This window comes from Lacerta agilis, chromosome 11, assembly GCF_009819535.1.
Source record: "Lacerta agilis isolate rLacAgi1 chromosome 11, rLacAgi1.pri, whole genome shotgun sequence".
Classification (NCBI taxonomy): Eukaryota; Metazoa; Chordata; class Lepidosauria; order Squamata; family Lacertidae; genus Lacerta; species Lacerta agilis.
Genome location: NC_046322.1, coordinates 16,431,920 through 16,447,850, shown reverse-complemented (window position 1 = coordinate 16,447,850; position 15,931 = coordinate 16,431,920). Strand labels below are relative to the sequence as shown.

Here is a 15,931-nt window from a genome sequence, read left to right as displayed (position 1 = left end):
CCTTAATAGTAAACAGCACTGGTGGCAACCCAGTTCTATTGCCTTTCACAAGGAATCCACATTTTCATGCTACATGTGCTTTTTGCACTCAGCGCAGATTTTCACTGCAACAGAATAAATGCTTCCTCTTTCCAAACAGAAATGTCTGTCAGCAAACGCCAGCGGATGTGCTACATAATGGGCTTCATCAGTGCTGGGTGGAAATATGTGACTGTAAATGGGGCTGGAGGAAATATAAAGCAAATGTCATTCTGAGGGAGGTTTGCCAGTAATCGTAGGACACCTGGGAGTAAGTCCCCTTGAACCCAGTAGGGTTTACTTTTTGAGTAGACACATATAGGACTGCACTTGCTTGCTTTCTTAAAATGAAGGCTAATGGTTGGCCATGACCATATATTGTAAAGCTACGAGATATCCACTCTTTCTTACCAGCATGTTTAATATATGAGGAGGAGCTTTTTAACTTATTACAAGATCCTTGGGTATTTTAGGAAAGCAATGGATTTGAGTGCTTTGTATATTGAATAGCGTGGCTGTAATCCTGTAGACAGGCTGTTCAAATTCCATTGATTTTGATAGGACTTAAGGAGCCTAACACTGTGCAGGATTGCAGTCCTTAAACTACATGTTACTAGGCATGGGTAGACTCTGCTGCTTTCTCCTTCTTCATACCTAAACAAAGAATGTGTGATGCCATACTGTGCATTGCTCCACTCCTGCCTCGCATCATTGGCTCTTGGCCACAAGGACAAAGCATGACACGTCTATGTGATGTCATGCACAGGTATTACAAGGAATGGAGTGGGGGAACAGTAGTGGTTTATCCATGTCTCATATAACATTTTAGTTAAGCATTTTAGGATTTAGGGTTTTTTTGGGGGGGGGTGCACAAAATCAGTGTTAATGTGATTCACAGTAGCTTCAGTGAAGTGTCATTTAAGTAATGCATATATTGAAAGTGAATGACTGTTGAAAGCATGTTGTCTGTCTCTTCAATTAACTGTGATTTCACTTTCATAAATGTTGGAATTCAGTCCAATAAATGGTCTGATGCTGAATCCCAGTGCATGCACATCTTTGAAAACCAGTGGGCTCCTCATATATCCTAAGTATGTATAATGCATTAAACATGGCACAGAACATATTTTTAAGCTATTTTTTAAAAAATATATAAAAAGCCCTAAATGTTTTATTTCTCCAAAACACTGATGGAAAAAATAATGGATTATGACATTAAAAAGGATTTTCACATGTTGAAAATGCTGGTACTTTTAATGATGTTGTTAACTAGTGCTAATCAGCAAACTGTAATGTGGTGGATATGTGAAATATTGCGCCAGAGATGTCATGTTTTTAATAGTTCATTTCTTTTGAACAAGGGTGTGAAGCCTTTAACCCTCTAGGTGTTGCTGGACAAGCCCCATCACCCCTGAGCAATAGCTCTGCTACCTGGGGCTGATGCAGATTGGGGGCCCATCAACATCTGGAGAGCCACAGGTTCCCCAACTCAACTTTCAACTGATGAAAACACTGTTATAAGAAAAAACATGCATTGAGACTTCTGAAAGCTCCCTAGCACTTGATTCGGATGATGATGGGTGAAATGCCAAATTGTAGTTTACCTCTCATGTTTTGGAAGGTAAGCAGAGGTTTACTGGTGATCTTCAAGGTGGGCAAGTCCTGCTGAAACTGGTTGATATGGGATGATTTTCAATACAAGTAAGGTGAACTGACATTATCGCGAAAAACAAAGTGTCTCACTGGAGCTGCCTCGGTCTTGGGGAGGGGGGGCAGTGATACTAAGGCAGCCCTGTGTCTCAGGTCACTTCAGAGTGAGGCCAGGATTGCTTGGGTGATGTCCCTGAGACTTAAACTGCATGATGCTAATATTTCCAAGATTCTAGTGTCTTCCTCTTTATATACCGCTGTGGAACTTCAAACCAAAACATAAGTTTTGAAAACATTCTTGCTTTTGCTTAGAGCTCTCTATCTACACTGGTGGTAGCAGAACAGGCCACCAAACAGAATAATGCACAGGAATGTAGTTTTTCAAGTCACAGTTTCTAAAAATTCTAGTGGTACTTGGATGTGACAGTGTTGAGATTCTGTGGTGGTGTACATATTTGTGATGCTGACCAATTTTTTTGAACTTGTAATAATTTTCTGGAACCTTACACTTAATGTGTTTATAAGAATTTTTAGATTTCTTGTTTCAACTCAGATAAGCGAGAATACAGTTTTCTTAGCTTCTGCAATCATGCAACACTTGTCTTTGCTACCGTCCCTGATTTATTTCCCTGTTAATGCCTCATTCATGGTTAAGGTACATGTTGCTCTCCTATTGGAAACAGGAATAACTGCTATGTAAACAGCATTAGGATTTGGAGTCATGAACAGTGAGATGTATATTTGCTGCCAGTGTATAATTATTTATATCTAACAAGGGATATATGAATCACTATCTTAATAAATTAAAATGTAATGCTGTATATTGGTTGAAATTAAAATTAATTTTATTACATCATGCTTCCCTTCTCAGTGTTTGCTGTGTAATTGTGAAATGCCAGAAAGGTTATCAAGACTGAATACAGAAAATTCAGTAAATTAGCAGAGCATATAGCCCTAAGATGCAATGAGAGTCGTATTCATTGCAGATATCCTAACAAAACCTCTGACAAAAGAAAGTTTCCAGAGCTTACGAAGAAAACTGGGATTTTGTGTAGTCGAGTAAAGTTGTTTAATTTATTAATGTTGTATTTGACTGACATATCCCACATTCATGAACAGGATCCATGCACTTTTTTTTTGGTTTTTCCTTAAAAAAAGAAATGGAATGAACGTATTTGTTGTCCTAATTAAAAAAAAGTCCTATTGATAAACCAAATAGTATAGATAGAGTCAACTTAAGCCCCACCTACATTGCTGATTTGCTTGTTTAAAAAAGAATACAGTAGTACCCTGGTTATTGAACTTAATCCATTCCAAGAGTCCGTTTGACTTTCAAAACCGTTCGAAAGCCAAGGCACGGCTTCTGATTGGCTGCAGGAGCTTCCTGATGTTCGGCTTCCAAAAACCATTCGCAAACTGAAACACTTCCGGGTTTGCGGCATTCGGGAACCAATTTGTTAGGGAGCCAAGCCGTTCGGGAACCAAGGTACCACTGTAGCTGCTTTGAAGATCACATTTTCTGCAGTTCAGCTATATAGCTGTCAGTATTCAAAGAGAATCTTCACACACATATGGATATGCTTCTTATTGTCATTATTAACAGGTATATATATTAATTTCTTCCATTACGACTGGAAGTGTTAAGACAAACTCTTCAAAACTTAGACCTACATCATACTGCCAAAGAATACCTATTTGAATGTCATTTGTAACCAATATCTTTTAGCATGTTTGGAAGTTGAAGGGTGTTGAAAATGTTACCGGACAAATATTGGGTGGTATTCATGTTTTACTCAGTAGACCCATTGAGATTAATGAACGTTACTAAATTGAGGCCACTAATTTCAATGGGTCTACTCTGAGTAAAACTTTGTTGAATTCCATCCGTTGTTCATTCTTACTGCTTATATTTTGGGAGCCAAAGTTATGGTGAAATAAGCATTGTTTTAGGGGAGTAAAGATTCCCATCAAGTCTAATAGGTGATTCAGGTGACAACTTATAATCAATTTTTATTTTATTTTTGCTATTCTTATGCTAACATTCTTATTCTTATTTATTATTCTTATTACAACATCTTATTAGTCACTTGTTACCTAAAAGCTTTCCAGAATTCCACTGAAACTTAAAACTATGCATGGCATGGAGGCCACGGATAGAGAAAAGCTTTTCTCATAACGCTAGAAATAATGGGCATGAAAGATTCAGGACAGAGAAAAGGAAGTCCTTCACACAGTGCAAACTACAGAACTTGCTCCCACATGTGGCAGTGATGGCCACCAATTTGGATGGCTTTAAAAGAGGATTGCTGTAGACAAATTCATGGAGGAGAGGGCTGTCAATGGCTATCAATAGCCATAATGGCTGTGCTCTGCCTTCACAGTTGGAGGAAGCCATACTTCTGAATACCAGTTGCTTGAAACCACAGGAGGGGAGATTGCTCTTGGGCTTGAATCCTGCTTGCATGGGCATCTGGTCAGCCACTGTAGGAACAGGATGCTAGACAAATGGGTTATTGACCTGATCCAGCAGGCTCTTCGTTAAAGCTATGGTTTTCTCAGTAGTAATGTACGGAAGTGAGAGCTGGACCATCAAGAAGGCTGATCGCCGAAGAATCAATGCTTTTGAATTATGGTGCTGGAGGAAACTCTTGAGAGTCCCATGGACTGCAAGAAGATCAAACCTATCCATTCTCAAAGAAATCAGCCCTGAGTGCTCACTAGAAGGACAGATCCTGAAGTTGAGGCTCCAGTACTTTGGCCACCTCATGAGAAGAGAAGACTCCCTAGAAAAGACCCTGATGTTGGGAAAGATGGAGGGCACAAGGAGAAGGGGACAACAGAGGATGAGATGGTTGGACAGTGTTCTCGAAGCTACTAACATGAGTTTGACCAAACTGCAAGAGGCAGTGAAGGATAGGCGTGCCTGGCGTGCTCTGGTCCATGGGGTCACGAAGAGTCGGACACGACTGAACGACTAAACAACAACAAAGCAGGCTCTTCTGCCCTTAGAGTACCTATATCCACCTCTTAACACTGAAATTTCTTCTTTTTTAAATCCCCTTTCTTCCTCTCTGTTATTGTGCCTATTGCTTCCCAGGCGTATGCTGGCAGCTGTCAATGTTTCAAGCTCAGTTAAATTCTTAAGAATCTGTAGTGTTCCCTTTGCCATACTGGTACCAGCCAAATACAGTCGTACCTTGGAAGTCGAATGGAATCCGTTCCGGAAGTCCGTTCAACTTTCAAAATGTTCGGAAACCAAAGCTGCAGCCAACCGGAAGCCGCAGAAGCCCCACCGGACTTCAGGAGTTCAGGAGCCAAAACGTTCGAGAACTAAGCTGTCTGAAAACCAAGGTATGACTGTATATCATTTTGCTCTATTGTACTAAATTTGGACTTGTACACACTCGCTACCGACAGATATCCCATGGGGAAGAAAGCATGTCCATGTAAGATATGGAATGTGCTAAGGAGCAGTGCTAAGTTTCTGTACTTTTGTACACTTGCTCAATCTGTATATTGATTGCAGTGGATAGATCATTTAAACCTCTCCAGCTCTCTCTCTGTGCCTGAGCACAATACTACATTTCTTGCAAAAAGCACACGAGGGCTTCTGTTCTGCTGCTTTGCCCCTGTGTTTCAGAGAAAGCATTTTCTTCCTGAATATAGCAAAGCCGAAGTGAAGGCAGAGGGCTGGGAGGAGCATTGCAAGCCGCAGAAACAATGAAATCCCTGGCAGGTTGCACTAGGCCTTTCACAGCAAGCCATGTCTCCCTGGAAACAAGGTGATAAACTCTAGGCAGGGTAGCAATATGTAAACAAGTAATCTGAGATGGACAGACACTCACATCTTCCAGTCACCCTTCGCTGCTCTCCATGGTTCTGCATCAATTACCACAATCTGTCCAATCAGAAGGGGGAGGTGTAGACCAGGGGCGGGAAGAGATGCTAGGAAGAGACAGGCCCACTTTTCCCAAACTGTACAAGGGAGCGCCTGTAGTTTCAGGTTAGGAGCAACAGGTAACAAATTAAAGGTAAATGGGTTTTTTTCCCCTCTTCATTTCTTTATTGATTGGCTCAGGAAAAGTATCCTTTAATTTAGGTTGATATAATCCAGCTTTCCCCTGCTCTTTACTTTTTAAAGATACTGCCTATTTTAAAAGTTGGTGCATATAGAAATATAGTAGGATATGCTTCCGGGACCAGTAAGCTGTTTATATTTACAGAATAAGCTCTGTGAACAAAATTGGAGGAAGAACCGATCTGGCTCTAGCGCTAGGGGAGGAAACAAAGCTGGGTTTGAATGGGACCTGCTCATGTTGCCTTCAGAGTTTGTGACTGTGCTTATCTCTACTTTTTTTACCATCAAATTACTATTAAACTTCATTGGTATTCTGCTTTTGGGCCTGAAGGCCTCGAAAGCAATGAACACCAGATTAAAAATACAACAGACAAAACACAATCAACAGGCCGTCTGTCGAATTAGCAGTAAATAAATATGACCGTGTAGTCAGAGGGAGATTTATGGCATGTTTTTGGAAATCAGTGCACAAGAAAGTACACAGGATTATTATGTGTAAAGAAAGACTTTTTCTACCTTGCCCATTTCTGCTTATTTAAGACCAGACTTACTGTCAGGGACAAAGCAAAGGCAGCTGTTCATCCTGATTGACCATCAGTCTAAATCATACTTGGTGTTCGAAGGGCGGTTGAGTCCAGGGTTTGTGCAGCACTATGTAGAAAGGTGTTTGGAAGAGATCTGTCATGACTCGGGATTTTCACCATGCCAGTGCAAAAAGAGAGACTGTGTTGGAACAGTAAAAATGGTTGCAGCCAAGGCCAGCAGCTTCCCACAGGGTTCTTTCAACAAAACAGTTTTGCTCTCTGGCAATAGCCATCTATGTGGTTTTGGCTGTTATATAAGTATTTATGGTGCATAGGACAATGAATCTGGTTCTTTCAATTGGATCATAACTGGGTTATTAATGCACTGTTCCCAAATCACTGAGATAAGACTCACTTATTTATAACACGTCATCAATTTCCAAGATGCTGCCACACCATACTGACTGATGGTATCAATCAGCAAAGAACTAAGAGCTGGTGCCTGCTCTCACCCTCTTTGAGGCAGCTCCTGTATTCCTCAACTTTGATTCACTTACGGAATTCACTGCCGCAAGATATGCTGATGCCCACTGACTTTAGATGGCTTCAAAGTCAACAAAGAAACTGTGACACCAGAAAGACTAGCAACAAATTGTGCTGGTTATAGAGGAGGTTCAGTGATAGGGGGACACGCATTGCATGCAAAAGTTCCCAGGTTCATTCACTGGCATCTTCGCTTGAAGAGCGACGGCCAGAGTAGCCACTCTTGGGCCAGATGGACCGAAGGCCTGCCTCGGAATAAGACTACTTCCCATGTTCCTTTCTTAGGGCACAATCGTCACTTGGTGTGGGTTCACGTAGTGGTGGAGGCTGGACAGGCAAGTTGCTGCACCAATCTGAAGCTGGGATAGTGATTGAACCCAGATCAGGCCTGATGCTGTCTTGTGATGGCAGTGGGGCCTGCTAGGGATACAATGGATTCTGGGGCAGCTCAGTCACTCCCACCCCCAAAAAACATCCCATTTCAGGGCTTTCCACTGGCTGCCTTCTATCCACCTGCAATTTCAGTGGATGGAAGCAGGATCTTGACCCCCGACTCCAGCAAAAAAAGGATGGGGTTGCTGTTAAGTTCCTTAGCTGCGGAAGTGCTTTCAACATTTTTCTTTTCTTTTAAAAATTGCCACAGGATTATATTCACAATCCCTTTGGAAACTATATTTTTCCGTGTGTAAGACGCCCCCTGCTTTTGGGGACCCCAAATTTAGAAAATGTGCATATGCACTATCCATGTATACGATGCCCCCAGATTTTTAACCTTATTTTAAAGTAAAAAAACGTAGTCTTATACACGGAAAAGTACAGTATTTCTTTTTAAACATTAACTTTTTTGTCAGAAAAGCCTTGTGCAAGAAACGTATAAATAAAAAGGAACAATATAAATATTTTTTAAAATATACAAGAGGCAAACGAAAAATGAGACTTCCACAATATGAAAAAGATTGGGCCAAGGAGAAATTAAACAAAGAGAAATATATGAGGGAGAACCAGGCAGAGGGCCTTCTCGGTAGTGGTGCCCGCACTGTGGAATGCCCTCCCACCAGATGTCAAGGAAATAAACAACTATCTGACTTTTAGAAGACATCTGAAGGCAGCCCTGTTATGGGAGGTTTTTAATGTTTGATCTTTTATTGTGTTTTCAATATCCTGTTGGAAGCTGCCCAGAGTGACTGAGGAGGCCCAGCCAGATGGTCGGGGTATAAGTAATAAATTATTATTATTATTATTATTATTATTATTAGACAAACTTAGAGAGTAGGCTGACAATGAAGTTGACATGGACTAGGGACATAGTAAAAAAAGAAAGATGTTTTTAAATGTACTGTGAAAAGTGTCTGTGGAACACAGAAATTCCACATGAAAGGGGGGAAATCAATATTATGTTTTGTTTTGAGTCAGGGTAGAAAACCCCCCTTTCTGTTCCCAAATGTTTTGCCCTGGCACCCCTTGTTAGGCCTACTGCCTGAGGTTTTGTGGAGGATGCTGCTCTATCATCAGTGTTGAAGTAAGGTTCAGCTGCCAGTCCAGTCCATTTCTGGTATTTTTTTGGGGGGGGGACTATCTTAACCCATAAATAACATGTATATATTATTAATTAACATTTTGGAAAAGATTTTCCCTTTTAAAATAACACTTACAGCACCTTCTTGGGTTTCCAAGTGTAAGATGTGTTGCTACACTGAGGAAAAAATGTGTGCATCATTCAAAACCTAATACAGTATGTTTGTACTATATGCTTACTAGATCTCTGCATTTCTTCTTAAGAGAAGGTTGAAATTCCAGTTTAGCACAATGACCTTTTGGACTGATACTATCAGAGGGTTGCAAAACCATTTCTGAGAATTCATTAATTGGATGTTTTGAAGGGGGGGGGAGAGAAATCTACATTTCACTGCTAGCTAGATATAACAGCAGAACATATTTTGCAAACATTCTTGTGTCGTACATACACACCTTGAAGAAATTCTCCTTTTCTTTTCACTCCAACACACACATAGATTTATAGTCTGGAGTATTTAGCAAAAGGGAATCTTGGTGATGGATGGGAAAAGGGCAGGACTATGCCATTTCTGTCCTCCGCCAAATGAGAAATTTCCCAGTTGAAGAGATGCTAAATCATTTAGGCTGCAACATAATGCACTCTGATTGGGTATTAAGCTTCAGTGAAATATAGGAGGCGTCGTTTTCAAACAAACATTTGGAACCTCTGGTTGTATACTTTGTAAATTACTATTCACTGAACCTCCATTGCTGTATAGAGACAGAGACAGGGCCAGGTTTGAGGAAGCTGCCTTCCAAGCCCGACAAACTATGCACATAAAATTCTACACAGCTTATGCATTCTGGAAAAGTGGCCAAATATTGTGACTGAATCCTTTTCTTCATTTGACTGACTCACACATTCCATCTCAGAATTCATCCATTGCATTTTTACATTCATCCATTCTGTTTTATTTTCAAAACTCCCCTTGCAAAAGCCTTTGCAACCAGACTCATATATGTATATGCGTTATTTATGTACAGGTGTGGACATAAAACATATTCACTCTAGCAAATGAAGCTCCTTACGACTAGGGTTGCCAACATTTTTGCCATTTTTTCTCTCCTAGATGCCCGGCACAGCAAGACACGACCGGGAGATGGCAATCCGGGCCAAAAGAGACCTTGCCAAAACTACAGATCCAATCGAGAGACTTCGCCTTCAGTGCCTAGCAAGGGGCTCCGCTGGCATCAAAGGCCTCGCCAGGTAAAATGAGTTTATGAGGTAAATTATTAAACCAGCCCACATTCTTCTGTAGGCCAGGGGATTACTGAAGCACAGCTGGCCTTGCTTAATAGACATTTGGATTTCCGTGTTCTGTTTCAAGAGGCCCTCAAGCACTGATGTTATGAGGCAACCAAACTGTCAAGAAAGAGAAAATACTTACCTGAACCAGTTAAAGGCTGTAGGGGCCTCATTACACCTGAATTCACTTCACAGCTCATGAACTCACTTAATGTTAAATATAACTGTAGAGTTGGAAGGGACCCAGCGAGTCATCTAGTCCAACTGCCTCCCCCTGCACTGCAGGAATGGACTGAAGGCAATCGTAAGAGGGCTTGGAAATGAGGAAGGAAGGAAGGAAGGAAGGAAGGAAGGAAGGAAGGAAGGAAGGAAGGAAGGAAGGAAGGAAGGTCATAGACCCCAAACAGCATCACTTAGGGCAAAACTATTCAACTGTAGCTTGCAAAAGGAAGCATAAAATGCATGACTGTCAATAACAACACAGCAGTAGGCCTACTGATGATGAGTTAAAGCAATGAAAGTAGGGTATTTTTTCTGTAGCAGACTCAAGCAACTGCCTTGAACCTTAGAAATAACATTAAAAATTGAAATATAAAACTATTTTGGGGACTATAGGACTTGAAGCTGCACATTTCAGTTGCAATATCTGAAAACAGAGTCCAAATTTATTTATTTGTATGCTAGGTCTTGGCTGATAGGGCTCCGTGAATGACTTATATACAGTTAGAACAAGACAGGTCTTTTGTAATCTAAAAGGCATGACACAAAAGGAGAAAGAGAGAGGGAGGATGGAACGGAAACAGTTCAAATGAACGCTACACATTTTTATTTTTATTTTACATAGGAGCTGACTGAGCTGACCTATTGGATGAAAAAGGATTGTGTTGTTTCTTTTCTCTTGAATGCCTGTGTCCTAACTTCTTGATATCAGTTTCTGCTCTCTATTCTTCTTCCACCCTCTTTTATTTTATTAATCTTCGAAGTGGCCCTTCTTTTCTTCAGGGTCTTTCGAATCATGGATGATGACAACAGCAGGAGTATCGATTTCAAAGAGTTCTTGAAAGGCCTCAATGATTATGCTGTGATGATTGAAAAAGATGAAGCTGAAAAGATCTTCAAGATCTTTGATAAAGATGGGAGTGGAACAATAGACTTCGATGAATTTCTCATAACATTAAGGGTAAGGCTCTTTTATTTTATTTTATTTTTTTAAAAAACAGAAATGCTTTCTGTGTCATAGAAATATAGAATGGTAACTTTAGTGCGAAAAGGTCTTAAGGAATGCTTTTTTCTGGGGGGAGGGGGACGCAGGGAGACTCATACCCCTAAACATTTTGTGAATCTAAGTTTGGCCTCGTTGAGGGGCAGTATTTAAATATGAGTAGGAAAGCTCATAAACATTTTAAAAAAATCACTGGTCTTAAGTATTACAAAGATATAATGTAACCATTGTTTAATAAACAATGGCTTACTGTGATCACTTGAACTCTGTTCAGCAGCTTAACCATGGTTTATTAGTCACAAACAAACCACACACATAGGCCATGGTTTGTTGTTGATTTATAAACTTTGGTTAATGTTAACAATGGCTTCCCGTTGCATGTGAGCCAGGCAAACACTACCGTATTGGCCTGAATATAAGCCGCACCCGAATATAAACCGCACCTTTAAAACTGGAGGAAGGAAAAGAAAAAAGAAAAAAATAACCCCAAATATAAGCCGCTCCCTTCTTCGCTACTCCTGGCTGGGGGTGGGGGGTGGGGGAGGAGCTGTGCTGCATTGCCGGGGGCCTTTCCCCTTCCTCGCTCTCTCCCTTCCCGGCCTTGGGGGAGAGGATGGGGGACTACACGCAAGGCAGGCACTGCTTTGCCGCGCTCCTGGCGCTGTTTGCCCTGCGCTCCTGGCTGCATACCGTAAGGTCGCGAATGTAAGCTGCACTTTAACTTTTCACGGTCGGAATTTGGGGGAAAAGTGAGGCTTATATTCCGGCCAATACGGTACTATATAAGCTTATGAATTCTATTCTGAAAACACACCTGCAATGTACCATTTCCTTTTGTGGGTGGTGATTCATAAAAAGATCCATCATGCTGAAATGAAACAGTCATGAAAGCCCAAAGTAAGTTATATGAAAATGCAATCATATGCAGCCCATATTCACTCTGGAGCAGGTCCCAGAATGTTCATTGGCCTTGCTCACTAGTAAGTGTATGTAGGCTAGTAGCCTCAGTATATTAACCAATCCTTTGAAATCAGTTTTAAACTCCTTTCACATGGCTGTATGCATTCCACCATGCCCTATGTCAGGGGTGTCCAAACTTTTTTCAAAGAGGGCCAGATTTGATGAAGTGAACATGCATGTGGGCCGACCAAAGCTGTTGACCTTTTTTTAGGTTTTAAGTTGCTGACCTTGTTTTAGGATTTTACCCTAAGACATAAACTGCTGCAGGGGCCGGATTAAACTGACAGGCGGGCCGGATTAGGCCCCTGGGCCGGACTTTAGACATGCCTGCCCTATGTAAATGCCCATACATGAAGAGATGGGGGTTTGTTTTGTTAGCTCTGCCTCAAACACCACTTGGTTGTCACGTGCACAGGATTTTATGCCTGCCCATCTAACTGTATGTAAACTAGCCTCCTTCCGGTGTTATATTTTCCCCCTTGTGAGCAGTATCATGTGGGGGGGGGGAGTGGGGCTGAGAGTGCTGAGCTCCAGCCCTGTTGCTGTCACCCTCCACAAGTTGGAGGGCAAACCTCTGAACCTCCTGTACTCATGAAGGCTCTCCATACATTATTATTTTTTTGGCTCTCCATACATTTTAAAACCCCGATCACAAATGATTATGCCGTAATAAATATATTAGTCTGTGAGGTACCACACGGCTGTGTTGCTTTTCCTGCAGATGGCAACCCCTCTGATTGTATGAACACAGTCTTCCAATGGAGAATCAGCATTCCTATCCTTTCTATCAATTTATCCCAGGTCTATAAAGCAGGATATACCTGTAAGTCCTTTATGATCAAATGGGTCCTGCAACCTTCCTTTTGGTGACCCAAAGCGCTATGAACACATTAAAGGAAACACAGCCCATCTGCCAATATTTTTATTACAATAATAGTGTTGGTAGGTACAAAGACCCTGCTGGACATGGGTGATGATGCAATGACTTTACTATGTTCATTTGGGTGTTGTTGTTGTTGTTGTTTTAAAGCCTCCCATGTCTAACGCAAGAAAAGAAGTCATCATGCAAGCCTTTCGAAAGCTAGACAGGACCGGGGATGGGATTGTCACCATTGAAGATTTACGAGGAGTCTACAATGCAAAACACCACCCCAAGTACCAGAATGGGGAATGGTCCGAAGAGCAAGTTTTTAGGCTGTTTCTGGATAACTTCGATTCGCCTTATGATAAAGACGGACAGGTGAGTGAAATACTGCAGGTTGACAGAAAGGTGGCGCCTTTGTAACATTTAAGGGTTTTGCTTTAAAAAAACAACAACACAAAACAGTTGGCACAATAATTACGCACAGTGCAGAAAATTATGCATAACTACTAGCCATGGTGCAGCTGGATGCAGACTGGCTTCTGAATTCCAGTTGCTGGAAACCACAGGAGGAAGTTATTGCTTCACAGGCATCTGGCTGGCTGCCATGAGTAGTAGAAGAAGAGGAGGAGTTTGGATTTGATACCCTGCTTTTCACTACCCTGAGGAGTCTCAAAGCGGCTAACATTCTCCTTTCCCTTCCTCCCCCACAACAAACACTCTGTGAGGTGAGTGGGGCTGAGAGACTTCAGAGAAGTGTGACTAGCCCAAGGTCACCCAGCAGCTGCATGTGGAGGAGCGGAGACATGAACCCGGTTCCCCAGATTACGAGTCTGCCGCTCTTAACCACTACACCACACTGGCTCTGTGAGAACAGGATGCTGGAGTAGATGGGCCATTGGCCTGATCCAGCAAGTTCTTCTTCTGCCCTTGCTCTTTCATGAACATTAGTTGGATTGGGGGGGGGGAATGGGATATGTGAACTCCATGGGGGTTTGGCCAGTGAGCAGGAGTGGAGGAGACAACCTTTGTGTTTATACACCTTAACATGCAAAATTCCTATGCCTTTTACATCCCACTTTTTTTTTTTTACCATTATCCTTCAACATGACTGTTTCCTATGTTCCAGTGCCCTGGGACTCTAAGGAGGATCAATGCAGCTGATTGCTCAATGTGCCTTTTACTAACAAGGCCTTCCATTGCAAATAATAGCTGGATGCCCCTCATAAGGTGTTCTTTGCTGTAGGGAAGGGGAAAGTAGGACTCCATAATGGGAATTCCCATCTCATGTTCAGCTTTTTATTTTATTTTCTACTGTCATGGTCTCCACATTTCCCCCTTTTTGATAGGTTCCTTCTCAAAACCAGATGCCTTCTAGATGTTGTTGGACTACAACCTCCATTGGCTCCATACAGCAGGACCCAGTGGTGAGGGATGATGGGAGTTATGGTCCAAAACATCTGGAGGGAAAGGCAGCAATACATAGTCCATGTGGAGCAATTTCCTTCCTGATTTCTTGTCTGTGGTAAACATGCTCCAGGAGAGACAAATGAAGATATTAATATTTTTTTTCTTTACAATTCCCCTGCTTTAGGTCACACCAGAAGAATTTATGAACTATTACGCAGGTGTCAGTGCTTCAATAGACACAGATGTCTACTTCATTGTGATGATGAAAAACGCTTGGAAAATCTGATTTTGTTATTGTAATGCAAAGTGCTACTGCAGTTGTTGTCGTTATTGTAAACATCTCGTAAGCCCCATATACAGGACAGTGCTGCTGTATTCAGAGCAGTAACCAGCTGCACCATTCCTAGGAGTGAATTAGAAGAAGCAATAGCCAAAATTATCACCGTGCCTATTATTTTGGGAAGACTGATCTCACTGAGGGACTGTGCTTTTTGTTTCAGCAAACAGGGATTCCTAATGTAACAAATGTGAACAGGGGACAGGAGGACAGAAGTAGTGCTTGAGTCAGGGATGATAAGCCCTTCCCCCACCTGCTGCTTTTCAACTCCTTTCCCTGCCCTTGGTTTCCTAGCCTCATTACTACCCCCTCAGTCAGGCTCTGAGATCAGTAATAAGAGGGGGAAACAATATCTGGGGAGGGGTTGCAGGAAGAAAAGTGGTGGGTAGTGAAGTGTCACACCTGAAATTCCTCCGTGTATCTACATTATTCAGCAAACACAAGGTTGAGAATGCTGGGTTGCATCCAATGATGGTTTTGCATTAGCGCAGGGGCGAGGAAGCTTTTTCACACTCCCCAGGGCCACACTCCCTTCTGGCCAACCTTCCGGGAGCCCCACATGGCAGTGGTGGGTGGAGCCAGAGGCAAAAGTGGGTGGAGAAACAAGTGAAGAAGTTACCTTTATGTGCAGCAGGGTAGAGTCTGCACACACACTCACACAACCCTCTCTATCCTCTAGTCAGACAAACAAGAGGCATTATCAGAGCTGGAGGACATTTTCATCCAGGCAAAGAAAACCACCTGGGGTAGGAAGCGAGGTCAGTGAGGGGTTTGGTCTGAGGAGAAGGGTGTGAGGCCTGGGGAGAATATGAGGGCCAGATAGAAAAGCCTGAAGGTCTGCATTTGCGCTCCCTCCGCCCCCCTCTTCCTCCGCCCCTGGCACCTGCATTTTATTGGTCCCTCCCACCGACTTAATTTCCCTCTCCACTGAAAAGCTGTTCCTGAGGGTTGGGGGGGACCCACTAGTCAGCATGGGGATTGATACACAGGTTTGTGGTAGGTGAGTGGAGGGCAGAACAGTAAAAATGGGGTGCCTCCACTTGTGCAAGCAGAGTACTTTCTGCTAAAGCAAAACCAGTGTTGAAATGCAACCCACTCTGGTTGCTGAAGCCATAATTAGTTTCCCCCCAATAAGATGAGCACCTGAAGTAAAAAGACGAGTGATGAAATCCTTTCCAGAGTGCATCTTTTGGTTTTCACCTGCCATTTCTCCTTTTGCATATGAAGTCTGCTTCTGCTCAGAAATATATGTGACCCCTTGCTTCCAGAATGTCCTCTAACATTTAAGATCAGGTTCATATATTAATTGAGACAAAGTCTCTGGATTTATACAGATTTTTATGGTCCAGTATGTCAGCAAACAATTAAACGGGCTGTTGGTAGGATGACTCATTGGCAGGGAGGAAAGAGAGAAAAACCACTTCTGGTACTCCTCAGTAATGTCAAGTGTATATGAATTAAAACTGCATTCACTGGGTAACACTGACGCCAAGAGTTTACTTCATTTTCATTTTCAAACATACATTC

The 15,931-nt window shown here is 42.2% G+C and overlaps 1 protein-coding gene across 1 annotated transcript; it reads left to right on the top strand.

The window, feature by feature from the left end:
• Window positions 1–5,589: 5,589 nt before the first annotated feature.
• CAPSL (calcyphosine like) lies at window positions 5,590–14,677 on the top strand. The gene is made up of 5 exons (XM_033164624.1): window positions 5,590–5,699; window positions 9,438–9,574; window positions 10,616–10,793; window positions 12,826–13,035; window positions 14,252–14,677. Exons 2-5 carry the CDS (start codon window positions 9,438–9,440, stop codon window positions 14,351–14,353), a joined length of 627 nt encoding a protein of 208 aa, XP_033020515.1. The 5' UTR covers window positions 5,590–5,699; the 3' UTR covers window positions 14,354–14,677.
• Window positions 14,678–15,931: the final 1,254 nt, after the last annotated feature.